Source organism: Canis lupus, chromosome 11 (genome assembly GCF_048164855.1).
Source record: "Canis lupus baileyi chromosome 11, mCanLup2.hap1, whole genome shotgun sequence".
Classification (NCBI taxonomy): domain Eukaryota; kingdom Metazoa; phylum Chordata; class Mammalia; order Carnivora; family Canidae; genus Canis; species Canis lupus.
The window spans coordinates 57563236-57578443 of record NC_132848.1 but is presented as its reverse complement, the minus strand read 5'-3'; the positions used below and the strand labels follow the sequence as shown (position 1 = coordinate 57578443).

The following is a 15208-nucleotide window of genomic DNA, read 5'->3' as shown; positions in this document are numbered from 1 at the left end:
ACAAATATTGAGTCTTAGCATTGAGAGGAATCTTCAAAATCTCTTATTTAAACATGTATGTTTTTATTTTATTTTATTTTTTAAAGATTTTATTTATTCATTCATGAGAGACACACAGAGAGAGAGAGGCAGAGAGAGAAGCATGCTCCGTGCAGGGAGCCCGATGTGGGACTTGATCCTGGGACTCCAGGATCACGCCCTATGCCAAAGGCAGGTGCTCAACCCCTGAGCCATTCAGGTGTCTCAACATGTATGTTTTTAGATTGAGAATCATAGGTCCTGAGTGTTTAAGTGCCTTGCCAAAGATCTAGAAAATATTTACTGGCAGAATTAGGGCTTAGAAACAGGTTTTCTTCTCATGTGACTTGTCTTCCTGAGGTTGTCCTAATTCATTTTATGGCTTTCAGTCCTTTAAGTTCTAAGTATTAGTGTGTAACTAATATTTAGAATAAAAGGTTAAACAGCACCTTAATGACTGTTTCTTCAGGCCTAGCATGTCTCCCAGAATACTCCATTTTATTTTGTTCTTTAATGCTAGGCACCTGTTTTGTTTTGCTTTGTTCCTTTCTTCCCCCCCCTCTGAATAGTTATGAACAGCAAATTGAAAAAGCTATGTAGGTATGTTTATAATGCAGCTTTATGTTCCTAACTTGTTAAAATTATTTTCTTTTCAGTGGATTATCTGTCATTTTCCTAACCTTTCTTCCTGTAATTTTAGAGATCCTGGTTCCTTGTTCTTTTTGATAGTTTGAAAGTTTCAATCAAAATGAAATATTGCTTAAAACGGAAAGTTAAGTAGATTTCTTTCTCGACTTAGTCTTTTCTCAGTAATTAGTGTTCCCTTCTTTCTGAGGCTGATGGTAGGTGAAGCATCCACCTTGTATAAGTCAGGAACATTCTACTTGTCTGAATGTCTTGAGTGTCCATTTGGAATTTCTGCAAGTTCCATAAAATCCCTTAATTCACTATTTGTGTTTTGCATAGTTTTTATCTATCTCAAGGCTGTGGTTTATTCCAGGTGCATTTATGGAACATCCTTTCAAAAAGATAGTTTTTTCCCTTGTTTTGAAGAGGACTTTTCCACTGAGACATATTAGAGAAATTTAAAAATTCTCACAGTCATGTAATGACACCATACTTAGCATATTTAACACACTTTGTCAATGAGAAAAATTGAGGGAAATTAAAAAAAATTGAGGGAAATTAGCTATTTTTAAAACCTTCAGAAAAAGTGGTCACTTTCAACTTTTTTACATCTTAATGCACTGCCATTTAAATAATTGATTAATTTTTGTTTTTTTAAAATCATCTCAGAAACCCATTTAACTAGACATTTTCCCTTTCATTATAAGGTTCTATCATGCTATGGTCATGAAGAAAAGAGATATAATGAAGAATATAGTCAACATTAGTTTTAAGGCATAGCCACAAGGTATATCATACCTAGGGGAATTTTTTTTTCATAGATCTCAGCCTGAATTGATTAATGGCATTTATAATGTCTTATAATTTAGATTTTTCCTCTTTTTCTGTAATAATCAAACATGTTATCCATATTTGATGGTTTGCATTTTTCCCTTTTCAATGATTACTTATTGGGCCCACAGAGTACTTGCTGGAGCACAGATTGGAATGAAATGAATCCTTCATTGAATAAGATTTTTGTTTTAACTTAAAAATGAATTCTAAAATACTAATCACTTGTTTCCTTGTTAACATAAAAGCACATTTTTTTTTTTAAGCACAATTTAAATGATTACCAGCAAACATGGAAAATCAGTGTTTATACAACAGTATCCACTGGGGTTGGAAAAACTATTGTACTATAAAACCCTTTTAAGACAGCTGTTTTGAAATTTATGTTAATCACTTTTCCCCCCCATAAATTAGGATTATCTGTTAAATGTTATATTTTGTATTAGGTGCAAATGTTAATTGTCAAGCATTGGACAAAGCTACTCCCTTGTTCATTGCTGCTCAAGAGGGCCACATAGAATGTGTCGAGCTTTTGGTGTCCAGTGGTGCAGATCCTGATCTTTACTGTAATGAGGACAATTGGCAGTTACCTATTCATGCAGCTGCACAAATGGGCCATACAAAGTAAGTATTAAAAGAGAAAATTAAAATGGTATCATAATCAAAAGGTAATAAGGAATAAATCTTCTGGGCCAGGCCCTTTGTTTCTAGGCAAAATCCTTGGTATTCCCTTCTCTGCCAACCTACTGTATGAATAGCCCTACCCCCATGTATCCCCTGTGCAACCCCAGCTCCTCTTAGTCTTGTGTGAGCAGAGTGGCTACAGACGGAATTTTGGGGCATCCTCAGGGTGTTAAGTCTTTCCTTTGATTGCTCAAGCTGTGGCCATGCTCTTCTCTGCTCTGGTTTTATTCCAGGTGTCTTTAGTTCTTGATCCATTGACCTTATTCAACTTAGTTATGATACCTCCCTGACCCCAGAAAGCTTTTGAATTTTTGACCCCTTTTGGGTCGAGTCTTTCTTTTGTTTGGGTTTTACAGTTCTCCCCATCTTGATCCTTTTACTGGACTTCTCTTTATCTGATCTCAAGTCCAGCTTGATTCTTTTCCCTCCTTCTATTACTCTTTTTCCTTAGCCAAAAATTTTTTTTGAATTTTTTTCTGTTTTCTGGAGAGAGGAAGACTAAAAGAAAGTTGGAACTCCATGAAATTGGGGGTTCCAGGAATCTTTGAAGCTAATGACCTGGTTATACCTGTGAGAATATGGTAGCCCATCTTAACATAAATAGACAATGAATAGCTTTAAAAATATATGTTTAAAGTATTTAGAGTCATAATTCTAAACTGTTTTATAGTTGTTTAAAAATAGTAGAGAAATTGTCATTACTTATGATTGCAACCATTCTGTAATTTGGTTAGTTTGCCACTAGGTGGCACAGTATTTTACTGTTTCCTCAAAGATATTTGTAAGTATTTTTGCATCTTGTATAATTTTTCCAACTCATTTTTAAAAGTTAAACCCATTTATTAAGGGACATTAAACAGATTCTTTATTTTAACAGAATGCTTAGGTTTTAAGATTTGGTATTTTTCTTAAAATTCTTGGTTGTTATTTAAACATAAGTGTTAGGTGCAATTATATGATAAACTTTACATTGATACCAAAACCCTCTTGGGAGTTGTCCTCAATTTTGGGAATTCTGTTTGTCATGACAGTTTCTTCCATAGACTACTTCTAGTGTAACGCCTTCTGTGAGTTTAAATTCTACTTAAATGTTATCATCTTAAGCCTACCTTACAAAAGGAAAGTAGCTTTGGAGTAAACCTGCCTTTCTTTTCCCAGAAAGAGGGGGGATTTCATAGCTGACCTATCCTTACAGGTTCTTATTTTATTTTATTTTTTTTTAAGATTTATTTATTCATGATAGACACAGAGAGAGAGAGGCAGAGACACAGGCAGAGGGAGAAGCAGGCTCCATGCTGGGAGCCCAAAGTGGGACTCGATCCCGGGACTCCAGGATTGTGCCCTGGGCCAAAGGCAGGCGCTAAACCCCTGAGCCACCCAGGGAACCCCAGTTTTATTTTTAAACTTTAGAAGAGTAGACTAGTCCTTTCTTTCCAGCTGAGTCCTGGAAGCAAGTTTACAAATAATCTAGGAACTTAGGTTTTAATGATTTTCTTTTGGACTTCCTCTACTTAGCAACCAGTTTCTTTATAAATCTGCCTTAGTTTTTAAAGAGCTCATATTCTTTTCAGATAATAGAATATTTTAGCAGAAGTTCTTATTTCCTCCTCATGAAAATACTATTCACTTTATGTTACTCACCATCTTTAAAAATTCTTATTAATGAGAAAAAGAAAACTTTAGTTTTATTTAACAAAAGTAAAAGTTGGGACGCCTGGGTGGCTCAGTGGTTGAGTGTCTGCCTTTGGCTCAGGGCGTGATTCCAGTCCTGGGATCGAGTCCCACATTGAGCTTCCTGCGAGGAGCCTGCTTCTCCCTCTGTCTGTGTCTCTCATGAATAAATAAAATCTTTAAGAAAAAAGAGCTCAACACTTAAAAAAAAAAGTAAAACTTTTTTCCTTTAAGAAGGAAAATTATTTTCTTGATATAAACTTATATCTGGTATAATGAAGTTTTAAATTACTGGATCCTAAAATATGTAACAGAAAATTTGATTTGGGGGGAGTAGGTGATGGTGGTGTCAAGGTAAATAGTGAAAAAATAAGGACAACCTGTTCCCTGTTTACTTATGGTAATATTATTTAATTCTGTTTTAGATATATGTAAGGACCTTTGTATAAAGAAAGCAACAGTAGTAAGGGTAACATTTTGGAGTGTACAACTTGTAATAATTTAATGTAGGTAGGAGACAGAAAGACTTTAAATCAATCAGTGGGTGACTCTTAACATATGTGTTGTAGAAATGTTGCCTGTATTCATGTACATATACATTAAATGCTCCTGAATTTGTGTGGTTACAGAATCTTGGACTTATTAATACCCCTTACCAATCGCGTTTGTGACACTGGGCCAGACAAAGTGAGTCCCGTTTATTCAGCAGTGTTTGGAGGGCATGAAGAGTGCCTAGAAATGTTACTACAGCATGGCTACAGTCCAGATGCCCAGATGTGTCTCATCTTTGGATTCAGTTCTCCCATGTGTATGGCTTTCCAAAAGGAGTATGTATTTTTGCTGTATTTTTATTCTTTTTTGCTATATGGAGATGTATTTCCAAGTGATCTTCTTCTTTGATGAAACTTAATATCTCACATTGCTAAATTATTGACTTAAAAACAACCCTCTAGGATGTACCTTATTCTGCCAAAGTACAGTAAAAATGAAGTGATAATGTCAGGTTTTTTTTCTCTTCTCTTTTTGGATATGGATTATATTTTTAACTGTAGCAACTTTAGAGAGTACTTTCAGTGTATTAAAGTAAATGGAGGGTGGGGCGCCTGGCTGACTCCGTTAATGGAGTGCCTAGAAATGTTGCATCTCTTCATCTCTTGGGGTTGTGGGTTTAAGCCCCTTGTTGTTAAGTGTAGAGACTACTTAAAAATAAAACATTAAAAAATAAATTTCTTTGGTAATTCTTGGTTTTTAAGACAATTCAAGAATTAAAACATTAAGTCATATGATGAGGATCTAATATATAACATGATGACTATAGTTGATAACACTATTGTGTAAATGAAATTTGCTAAGAGAATAGAATTTAAACTCTCGCTAAAAAAAAGGTAAATATGTGACGTGATGGATGTGTTAATTCGATGGGGGGGGAATCCTTTCACAGTGTGTATATTTAGGGATTATTATGTTGTATGTTTTAAATATCTTAAAATCTTTTTTGTAAATTATACTTTAGCTGGGGGATGTAAAAAGAATTAAAATGACTTTATCAAAGCATTGATTGTGTTTAAGTTATTTACCATTCGAAATTTGTAAGACTTGTTCTTAGCCTAAAAATGAAACTTTAGTTTTGTAAATATTATTGTACTTTTGATGTATTTAGTATGTGGCATTTCTTTATGTGAGTCAGGGTAATTAAAAAGTAAAATGTTTGTTTTGCTAATAATCTTCTGTGATCCTGTAAAGTAGAATAAATTAAGAATTACTGATGTTTTATTAGCTTCTGGCCAGTACTTGTCTATAAGACTCCTAAGGCCTTAAAGTGGATAGTAAGAATAAGGCTATGTCCATCTATTAATGGAATGGAATGGAATATGCAGATAGACACTCTTGTTTTTAATGACACAGAAGAGGTTGTAAGCATACCCCAGATTTCATTGGCTCTCCTGAATTTACTATTATGGACAGCTCTCCACAATTTAATTGAAATATCTATCAAAATTTATTTACTAAGCTTTTCGTTCTAGCATTTTTAAATATTTGCTCTTTAAAATAGTAGTTCATTTCATTTTTTCTGAATGTAAGCTTCTAGATATATGTTGTAGTCTGAATATTTGGGGCTTTGCTGAATCTGAGTATCTGGGACCTACTCTATGCATCACTTTCATGATTTCATAGTAGTTTGTTGTGTAACCCTTCAAGTTTTGTCTTTCTTAACACTTCTGGTTTTTCTTAAGTAGGGTGGCATTGATGACTTTAGTTGTTTTAATTGTCTGTCTTTATATGTATCTATCTCCATTATATTTTATTATTAGGTCAGACTTTTACTTTTAAAAAATTATATTAGAACATAATGGTTTCAGATAGTTTGTATGTGTCTTTTTCCAATGTAATGATAGTCTTTTCTGGCCTTCATTTTACCTTTTGGAGGAATAGCAGCTAAGCTCATGCCTCATCAGGTACTGAGTGTAGTTTGATTTTTTTTTTTTTTAAGATTTTATTTACTTATTCATGAGAGAGACACAAAAGAGAGAGAGGCAGAGACATAGGCAGAGGGAGAAGCAGGCTTCTTGTGGGGAGCCCGATGTGGGACTCCATACCAGGACTCTGGGATCATGCTCTGAGCCGAAGGCAGATGCTCAACCACTGAGCCATCCAGGCATCCCAAATGTAGTTTGAATTAAACTATATGACTCAGTGGCCCTATTAATCCTGAAACACCTTAAAATTAAGGTTTTCTGGCCTGAAGAATCGGGTAAATTGAACCCTATGGGACAGAGAGTGTGAGGGGAATTCTGGAGAAGAGAGCTGGAGAAGGGCACTGCCTGATACTCTATAAATCTGCGTAAATCCCAAGGTCACCCCAGGCTTTGAGTGACAGTCCCAGATTATTGAAAATAAGATTTAAACTGTTACCCAAGTCTCAGAGTAACCCCTGAGTGGCACATTTCATGGGACCAGACTCAAAATAGCATAGCAAAGGCTTTGAAGATTGAATTGACATTGGAACCTCAGTCTGTAGAACGTGAAACAGAAATTGCAATCTAAACTGACTAGGTTATATACCTGCTAAAATAAACAAGCAAAAGTCAGTATTCTTCTAAGGATTATAACAGGACACAGGGCACAGAGCCTACACAATAATAACATCATAATATCTAGGATATAGTCTAAAATTACTTGACTTGTGAGGAACCAGTTAACTTTACTCAGTTTTCAGAGGAAAAGAATTAACAGGTGTCAAACCTGAGATAATTTAGCTATTGGAAATATCAAGTAATTGAAAGCAGCTATTATGATGTGCTATTTAAAGTAAACACACTTGAAATAAATGGAAAGGTAGAAATTCTCAACTGAGAAATAAAAACTGTAGAAGAGGAGGCACGTAGAGATTTTATAACTGGAAAATAGAGTATCTGAAATGAAAATTTCTCTACCTGGGCTCTATAGCAGAAGGGAACTGACAGAGGAAAGAGTCAATTTAACTTGAAGTTAAACCAATAGAAATTATCCAAACAGAAGAACAGAAAGAAAAGATTGGGGGAAATAAAAAAGGACAGAGCCTTAGGGTCCTGAGGGACAATTTCAACGGGTTGACATTTATGTTATTAGAGTCCAGAAAAAGAGGGGAGGTTGTTACAGGAAAATTATGTGAACTCATAATGGCAAAAGCTTCCCAACATTGGATAAAAGATAAACATTTATAGATTTAGCAAGTTCAGTAAACTGATACAGGATAAAGCCAAAAAAAAAAAAAAAAAGGGGCACGCTCAAGGATGATCAAACTGCTGAAAATTGAGTAAAGAAGCAGCAGTATGCTGTACAGTGGTCCTTCGTCACAGACATGAGCTAACAAGCTTTGTTTTTGCTACTCTTGGAAGTTTGCTCTGTGAAGTGACCCTATAGACCACAATTGAAATCCGGTTTGGTGGCTTTAAAAGGGCTTATCAGCTATTTTTTTTTAAAAAGATTTTATTTATTTATTCATGAGAGACACACACAGAAAGAGAGAGAGGCAGAGACACAGGCAGAGGAAGAAGCAGGCTACATGCAGGGAGCCCGACGTGGGACTTGATCCTGGGTCTCCAGGATCACACCCTGGGCTGAAGGCAGCGCTAAACCGCTGAGCCACCCAGGATTTTCTTCCTATGTAGGAGCTTTTAATTGGACCAAATGTGTTCTTAATTAATAAGGTAGATTTTTTTTCAGTTAGAAAAGTCATTGGAAGATACTATTTACTAACCTATAGGAAAAAAGCTTAAAACATCAAAATACTCATTTTATGAGGGTACATAGTCTTTCTATTTGACTTTTCACTTGTTTGCCTGGGACTCATGGCAATAGACTTAATTTTGAGACATCTTGGTCATTATTACTTACTTTGTGGGGAATTTAATTGAAGGGGAAACCTTTCCCAAGGGACTAAATCTGAGCGATGGTAGTATCACAATCACATATGCTCACATTTAATATGTGTATGTAAAGGAGTTGACTTTAGTACATTGTACAAATTTTGGCCCATAGTAAAAAAATATCAAGATTAATTTTCTCCCTGCCATCTTCCTTTTCTCTAGAAAACAATATCAATTAGAATTTAATCTCTAGGGACGCCTGGGTGGCTCAGTGGTTGAGCGTCTGTCTGCCTTTAGCTCAGGGCGTGATCCTGGAGTCCCAGGATCGAGACCCACATCAGGCTCCCTGCATGAAGCCTGCTTTTCCCTCTGCCTGTGTCTCTGCCTCTCTCTCTCTCTGTCTCTCATGGATAGATAAATAAAATCTTAAAAAAAATAAAAATAATATAGAGATTAAAATTTTTTAAAAAGATTTTATTTATTTATTCATGAGAGACACAGAGAGAGAGGGAGGGGCAGAGATATAGGCAGAGGGAGAAGCAGGCGCCGATGTAGGGAGCCCGATATGGGTCTCGATTCCCCGGACTCAAGGATTACACCCTGGACCCAAAGGCAGGCGCTAAACTGCTTAGCCACCCAGGGATCTCCTCTATACTAATTTATATTAGCTAATTAATGTCTGCTATTAGTTTACATGTCAGTCACTGTACATGCAGTGTGAGAATCATTGGATTATTTTGGAACTCCATATAAAACTTCGCTTATCAAACAAGAAAGGTGTCATTTTCCCAGTAGGTTTTGTTTTAGTATATCAAGAGGGTAACTTAGCCGAGTGTCTGGGGGAAAAAAAACAATATTGAAAAATTTGTTAATTTTTTGTTATTTCTTTCAGTAGGTATGTATCTTAAAATTTGAATTCTAAGGGGCACCTGGCTGGCTCAGTTGAAAGAGCATGCTACTCTTCATTTTGGGATTGTGAGCTTAGGCCCCACGTTGGGTATAGAGATTACTTAAAAATAAAATTTTAAAAAGAAAAAAAGATTTGGGTTCTCTACAGTCACACACAAAAATTAATTAGAATTGCCATTTAAAAAGAAAGGATAAGGGACGCCTGGGTGGCTCAGTGGTTTAGCGTCTGCCTTCAGCCCAGGATGTGATCCTGGGGTCCTGGGATCGAATCCCACATTGGGCTCCCTGCATGGAGCCTGCTTCTCCCTCTGCCTATGTTTCTGCCCCCCGCCCCCGTGTCTCTCATGAATAAATAAATAAAATCTTTAAAAAATAAATAAAAAGAAAGGATAATTGCATATAATTTTCATTTAAAAATAACTATTGTTTTTCTATATGAAACAATATATGAATTTTCTTTATTCCATTTACCAACTATTAATAAGAATTTGAGTTAATTTGGAAGACTATTTTCTGAAATTATTATTAGATACTCAAATTTTCAGAGATTAGGTAAGAGATAATGAGGTTAGTGGTGTAAGTTTTGAAATTTTTATAGCAGCCATATGTTCTTATAATAATGTTAGTTTGATTTTTGCATTTGTGTGTTTTTTGGTATTTCTCTGAGATCTAGAAATTTAGTATTTGTGGCCCTTCTTGGACTGTTGCCCTATTGTGTTTCAGTGAAGTTTGATCTGCTTTTACAAATAGTACGATGAATATAGAAAGGTGATGAAAATAATAAATATAAATAATGGCTCTGGGTTTTAAGTTTTCCCTTCTTACTGTTTTCTGCTTCATTCAGACAAGTTAACTTTTTAGCTCAGGATTTTGAAACATTTTTGTTCTGTATCCCTTTGAGAGTATAAGCTTCCATTTGAGGCAATGATCTTTAGCTCTTTTCACCACTGCAAGGCATAATGGAAAGGTATTTCCTCCACCACTGTACAAAAAACAATCTTGTCCTTTGGGGCTAAAAAGTTAACAGTTGTAGTGACATGAAAGCCGTTCTTTGAAAAGCATAGTTAAGTAATTCAGCTCAAATGAGAAAATACAAGAAAAAGACTCCTTTAACTGGAGTGGGTGAAGGAGGAAGGAAGTACAGTACAATTTGAACAAATGTCAGTGCCTTTTATATATGACTGTAGAACATGATCGTGGCATAACTGACTTGATTTTGTCTAATTGATAGTGATCATTGTTATCATATTAGTTTTCTAGAAATTGTGCCTACTCTCATGATCATATCACACCTGACAACCTAATGTCTTCATTTTGTTTTCAACTGTTGGCTGGGAGCCATTCAGTAAAACTGACTATATGACCTTTTGATAATTCAGCTAATAAGTTGGTTAGATGTTTTGTTGGCTAATTGGACATAAAATGCTCAAGATGTTTGCCTGCTTCTGTTTGTTTAAAAGAAGTCTTGTTAACATGTTGAATTTCCTTTTATTGTGCTTCTGTTATCAGGATACTGTTTCTGTACACATTTTGAATTTCAAAGAGCAGAATGATGATAAAGGTACAACCCTAAAATAAGGGCTAGACACTTTTTTAGTTTTTAAACTTCTCTTAGTATCTGTTCATTTTCACTGTTTTATAACAGTGTCACAATTAGCTCTTGATACTTACGTTAAGTAAGATGAACTAGGGATCCCTGGGTGGCGCAGCAGTTTGCCACCTGCCTTTGGCCCAGGGCCCGATTCTGGAGGCCCAGGATTGAATCCCACGTCAGGCTCCCTGCATGGAGCTTGCTTCTCCCTCTGCCTCTCTATCTCTCTGTGTGACTATCATAAATAAATAAAAAATTAAAAAAAAAAAGTAAGATGAACTATTTAATTCCTAGGCTCTTTGAGAGTTTCCTAGTTCTTCATTGGGGCTTGAGTGAAGTAATAAGGGAATCACATACTTATGTCCATGTAACTTATAATTTAATCAAGGGTTATCTAAGCCCTAGTGTCTTTTGTTGCTCAATAATATATGATAATCAAGCTCATGTAGAATACTGAAGTTGCTTGTGTTTCTTTCTGGAGCTTACACATATATTTGAGACTTTCTTAATAGCTTTCTCAAAAGCTCAGGGCATGCTGACAAAGTTTATGATCATTCATTTCATTTTGTGTTTATTATTTGCCATATAAATGATAGTTTTGTTAGAAAAGGGTCTATAGGGATTCCTGGGTGGCGCAGCAGTTTAGCGCCTGCCTTTGGCCCAGGGCGCGATCCTGGAGACCCGGGATCGAATCCCACGTCGGGCTCCCGGTGCATGGAGCTTGCTTCTCCCTCTGCCTGTGTCTCTGCCTCTCTCTCTCTCTGTGTGACTATCATAAATAAATAAAAATTAAAAAAAAAAAAAAGAAAAGAAAAGGGTCTATAAATGTAGTAGTAGGGAGTTACGTAAGCCTTTTAGGAGTGTGCTCTTGTTCAAACCAAGGCTGATAACTGGTTTTCCAATGTGTATTTTGTAGAATAGTAATTCTATAGGTTGTTAATAGATATTCCATAGGACATAAGGGGTTCTATAGTTAATTAAGTCCAGGAAACACAGGGTTGAGCAGTGTTCACTAAATTTTTTTCCTGAAAGGCTTCTAAGAGTTTTTCTTATGGGGTTGTCTGTGAATTCCTAAAGAAGAGAATGAATCTACATAAGTTTGAAAAGTTTGAAAATAGGATGAACTTAGGTTTACTATAAATATACTTTTGTTCTTGTGTTTATAGACTTTTGGGGGCATTTTAAACTCTATTATGCTTTATTCAGATTAACAATTGGACCTGTTAAAAAAATTCAACTGAGTAAATTTGAAGATCTTAATTGGCTTTATTAAATGATTCATGAATCTGGCAGCATCCCATCTAGCAAATAGAGGGGATCATCACTGAACTAGACAAAAAAGGTTTTTAAAGGCAGAAAGCATAAAAAAGGAGACAGGAACTTATTATCAAGGAATGCATTATTTAGGCAAGGTTGCCTTCCTAAGGGAATGAAGATCCATCAGTAAGTTTTCTAAAATTGACCAGAAAATTCCATGTTTTCCGGTTAAAGGTCACATTCCTTAGGATGTTGAAACTACAGTTAGGTTAGGTTTTAAGTCTTGGTTTACTGACTTGGGACTTTAACCCAGGCGATGCCATGCCTGTGATTTTCTTTTTAACAGATCCATTTCTTTAATTTTAAAGATATTTCTTCTGGGGACCCCTGGATGGCTCAATCAGGAGAGATATTTCTTCTGGGGGGAAAAAAAAAAGATTCTTCTGAGATGTGTCTAGAGGTTGAAGACATTTTGGCATTTAATTAAAAAATGTAACTAGCATATTTTATTATTATTTTTTCTAGCATACTTTTAAAAAATAAATTCATCATATAGTTCTCTCTTTTCTGACCTTACTGTATGCCATATAGGGTTTCTCAAATATTTTCATTATGAAGCCTTTGTCATATGGATCATTTTTAGGGTCTAGTGTTCCATGGAACATACTTTGGGAAACATAAATCTGGCCTTAAAGTATCCCTCAATTTCATTTGACTATTTCATGAAGCGTTCAGTTTTCATAATAGTTAGAGGAGAGCTGTCTCATATATTTGCCATCATATTCACTGTAGATTTTGGTTTGATGTTACACCCATACCACCAGTTACCATCTCATGACTAAGCTTCAATTTTTGTGTCTAGAATGGAGATAATGATAGATCTTACTTCTTAGGGTTGTTATGAGGATGAAGGCAAATCTTCCATGTAACACATTTAACATAGTGCCTGGTACAGAATAAATACTAATTTTGTTATTAAAAGGAATTGTATGTGCATATGTTTCTCCTACATTTTAGAGATGAATGACTTATCTTTTGGCCTTGTTCTTAAAATTAGAGATGAATGACTTATCTTTTGGCCTTGTTCTTAAAATTTTCTTAGCAGGAGCCACATGCCTGGGTGCTATATTGAAATTTTAATAAGAAAGCCACTAATTGTTTTGTAGTTTTTTCTGAACAGAAAATGGCTGGAGAACCCATCTGTAGCATTTAATCTAATGGCTTGCATTTAGGGCTTTCATTTACCTTTGTATTCTATAGCAAAAATGTGTTTCAAGAGCTAAATCATTAAGAGCTAAAGTATCTGTGGTTCGGCTATTGATGGTTTCAGAGCACTAGATGGAAGAATTCAGCCAGTCCCTGAATTGCACATGTAAACACTCATGCCTTGAAAATTGCCAGGCTTCTTGAGAATTATATATCACATTTGTAGTGAAGCAGTTTCTCATAGTTTACCTGCATATTTATTGGAACTTGTTCAGCAGTCCATGTGTAGCTTGTCTGTTCAATAGTAGAAGCAGCAAGGAATAACTGCAGGCAAAATAATGAGAGCCTAGTCAAATGAGGTCAAAGTGGTTGAAATAAATTGGTGATAACTGTTCAGAACCATCCGTCAGAAGTATATCTTTCAGCATTTCTTGTAGTACAAGACTGCTGGCAACTGATTTCTCAGCTTTCCTATATCTGAAAAAGAACCAGAGGAAAAAATACATACATACAGGGCTGTTTTCAAGAATAATAATATGAATGATAGACCTCTCATCAGGAAAAATAGTGAGATGGTAGACAGGCAAAAAGGCTATTAATTTTTATAAAGAAATTTTAGAGGGGGCTCCTGGGTAGTAGAATTGGTGTAGACTCAAGCTGAGCGCAGAGTGCGACGCCATGGTACCACTCAGGGCTCATCCTAAGATCACGACCTGAGCTAAAACCAAGAGTTGAATGTCCAACTGACACTGCCACCCAGGCACTCCTCAATATTTTTTTTCTCCTTATTATGTAAATAGCTAAAAGTAAGGCAAATACTGTTTAAAATTTTAACTAAAGAAAAGCACAGAGATCCCTGGGTAGCTCAGCAGTTTAGTGCCAGCTTCGGCCCAGGGCGTGATCCTGAGGTCTTAGGATCAAGTCCCACATCAGGCTTCCTGCATGGAGCCTGCTTCTCCCTCTTCCTGTGTCTCTGCCTCTCTCTCTCTCTCTCTGTGTGTGTCTCATGAATAAATAAATAAAATCTTTAAAAAAAGAAAAGAAAAGCACAAATTGGAGATTGAATGACATAGGTTTTTAAAAATATACATCAGTTAGTAACAGTGTACTTATGTATTTGGTTTTTTTTAACTGCCTTTAAAACTTTGATTTCAAATTGTATACATAAGTCCTCAGAAGTCGTTGGTTTCATATGACAGTGGCTTAAGCATTTTATATTTGTTTTAACTGTAATTTTTATGCCTTTTTTACTCAGATTCCATAATACTATGATTGAGATATTTTTTTAATTTATAGTTGTTTAAAATAGTATTAATGTCAGTTTCAAAGGGAGAATGATTTATTTTGTTTTTATTTGCTTGAGAGAGAGAGAAGAGTGAGAAGGGAGGAAGGGAGAGAGAGAGAGAGAGACAGAGACAGAGACAGAGACAGAGAGAGCACAGAGGGAGAAGGAGAAGCAGACTGCCCACTGAGCAGAGAGCCCAGGACCCTGGGATCATGATTTGAGCTGAAGGCAGACACTTAACTGACTAAGCCACCCAGGTACCCCAGGAGAATGATTTTATAACATTTTTTCTTTGACAGTTGTGTACATAGTAAACATACTTTTTACTGAGCTTTGTTATAGTTGAAATTGTAGCATAAACAGTTTTTAAAATATGGTCACACAGCCATCATGATTGCAGTTTTTAATGATTATATCATATTCTATATTTATCCACTCCTCTGTTAAACATTTAGGTAATTTCTCTCTTTTTAAAGTCTGTTACAGATAACACTATTGTTAACATTGTACAGATAGGATATAATATCAAAATATCATTTTGATTTTGTCTTGTATAAATTCCCAAGATTTATATTTATTCTATTTTATTTATTTATTTTTTAAAGTAGGTTCCACTCCCAACATGGGGCTTGAACTTGACCATGAGATCAAGAGTTGCATGCTCTACTGACTAACCCAGCCGTGCACCCCTATTATGTTTTATTCTAATTTAATTATGTTTTATTTTAATTAACTTAATGATAACTTACTTTACATATGATTTTATTTTGGAAATACTAT

At 35.4% G+C, this 15208-nt stretch overlaps 1 protein-coding gene across 7 annotated transcripts in view; it reads left to right on the top strand.

The window, feature by feature from the left end:
* ASB3 (ankyrin repeat and SOCS box containing 3) overlaps nucleotides 1-15208 on the top strand; it is a 111147-nt gene that overhangs the window by 69264 nt on the left and 26675 nt on the right. For all 7 annotated transcript variants that reach the window (XM_072768347.1, XM_072768345.1, XM_072768346.1 and 4 more), the window contains 2 exons: nucleotides 1923-2100; nucleotides 4461-4658. In XM_072768347.1, coding sequence (XP_072624448.1) covers nucleotides 1923-2100; nucleotides 4461-4658 — 376 coding nt within the window. The remainder of the gene's footprint in view (nucleotides 1-1922; nucleotides 2101-4460; nucleotides 4659-15208) is intronic.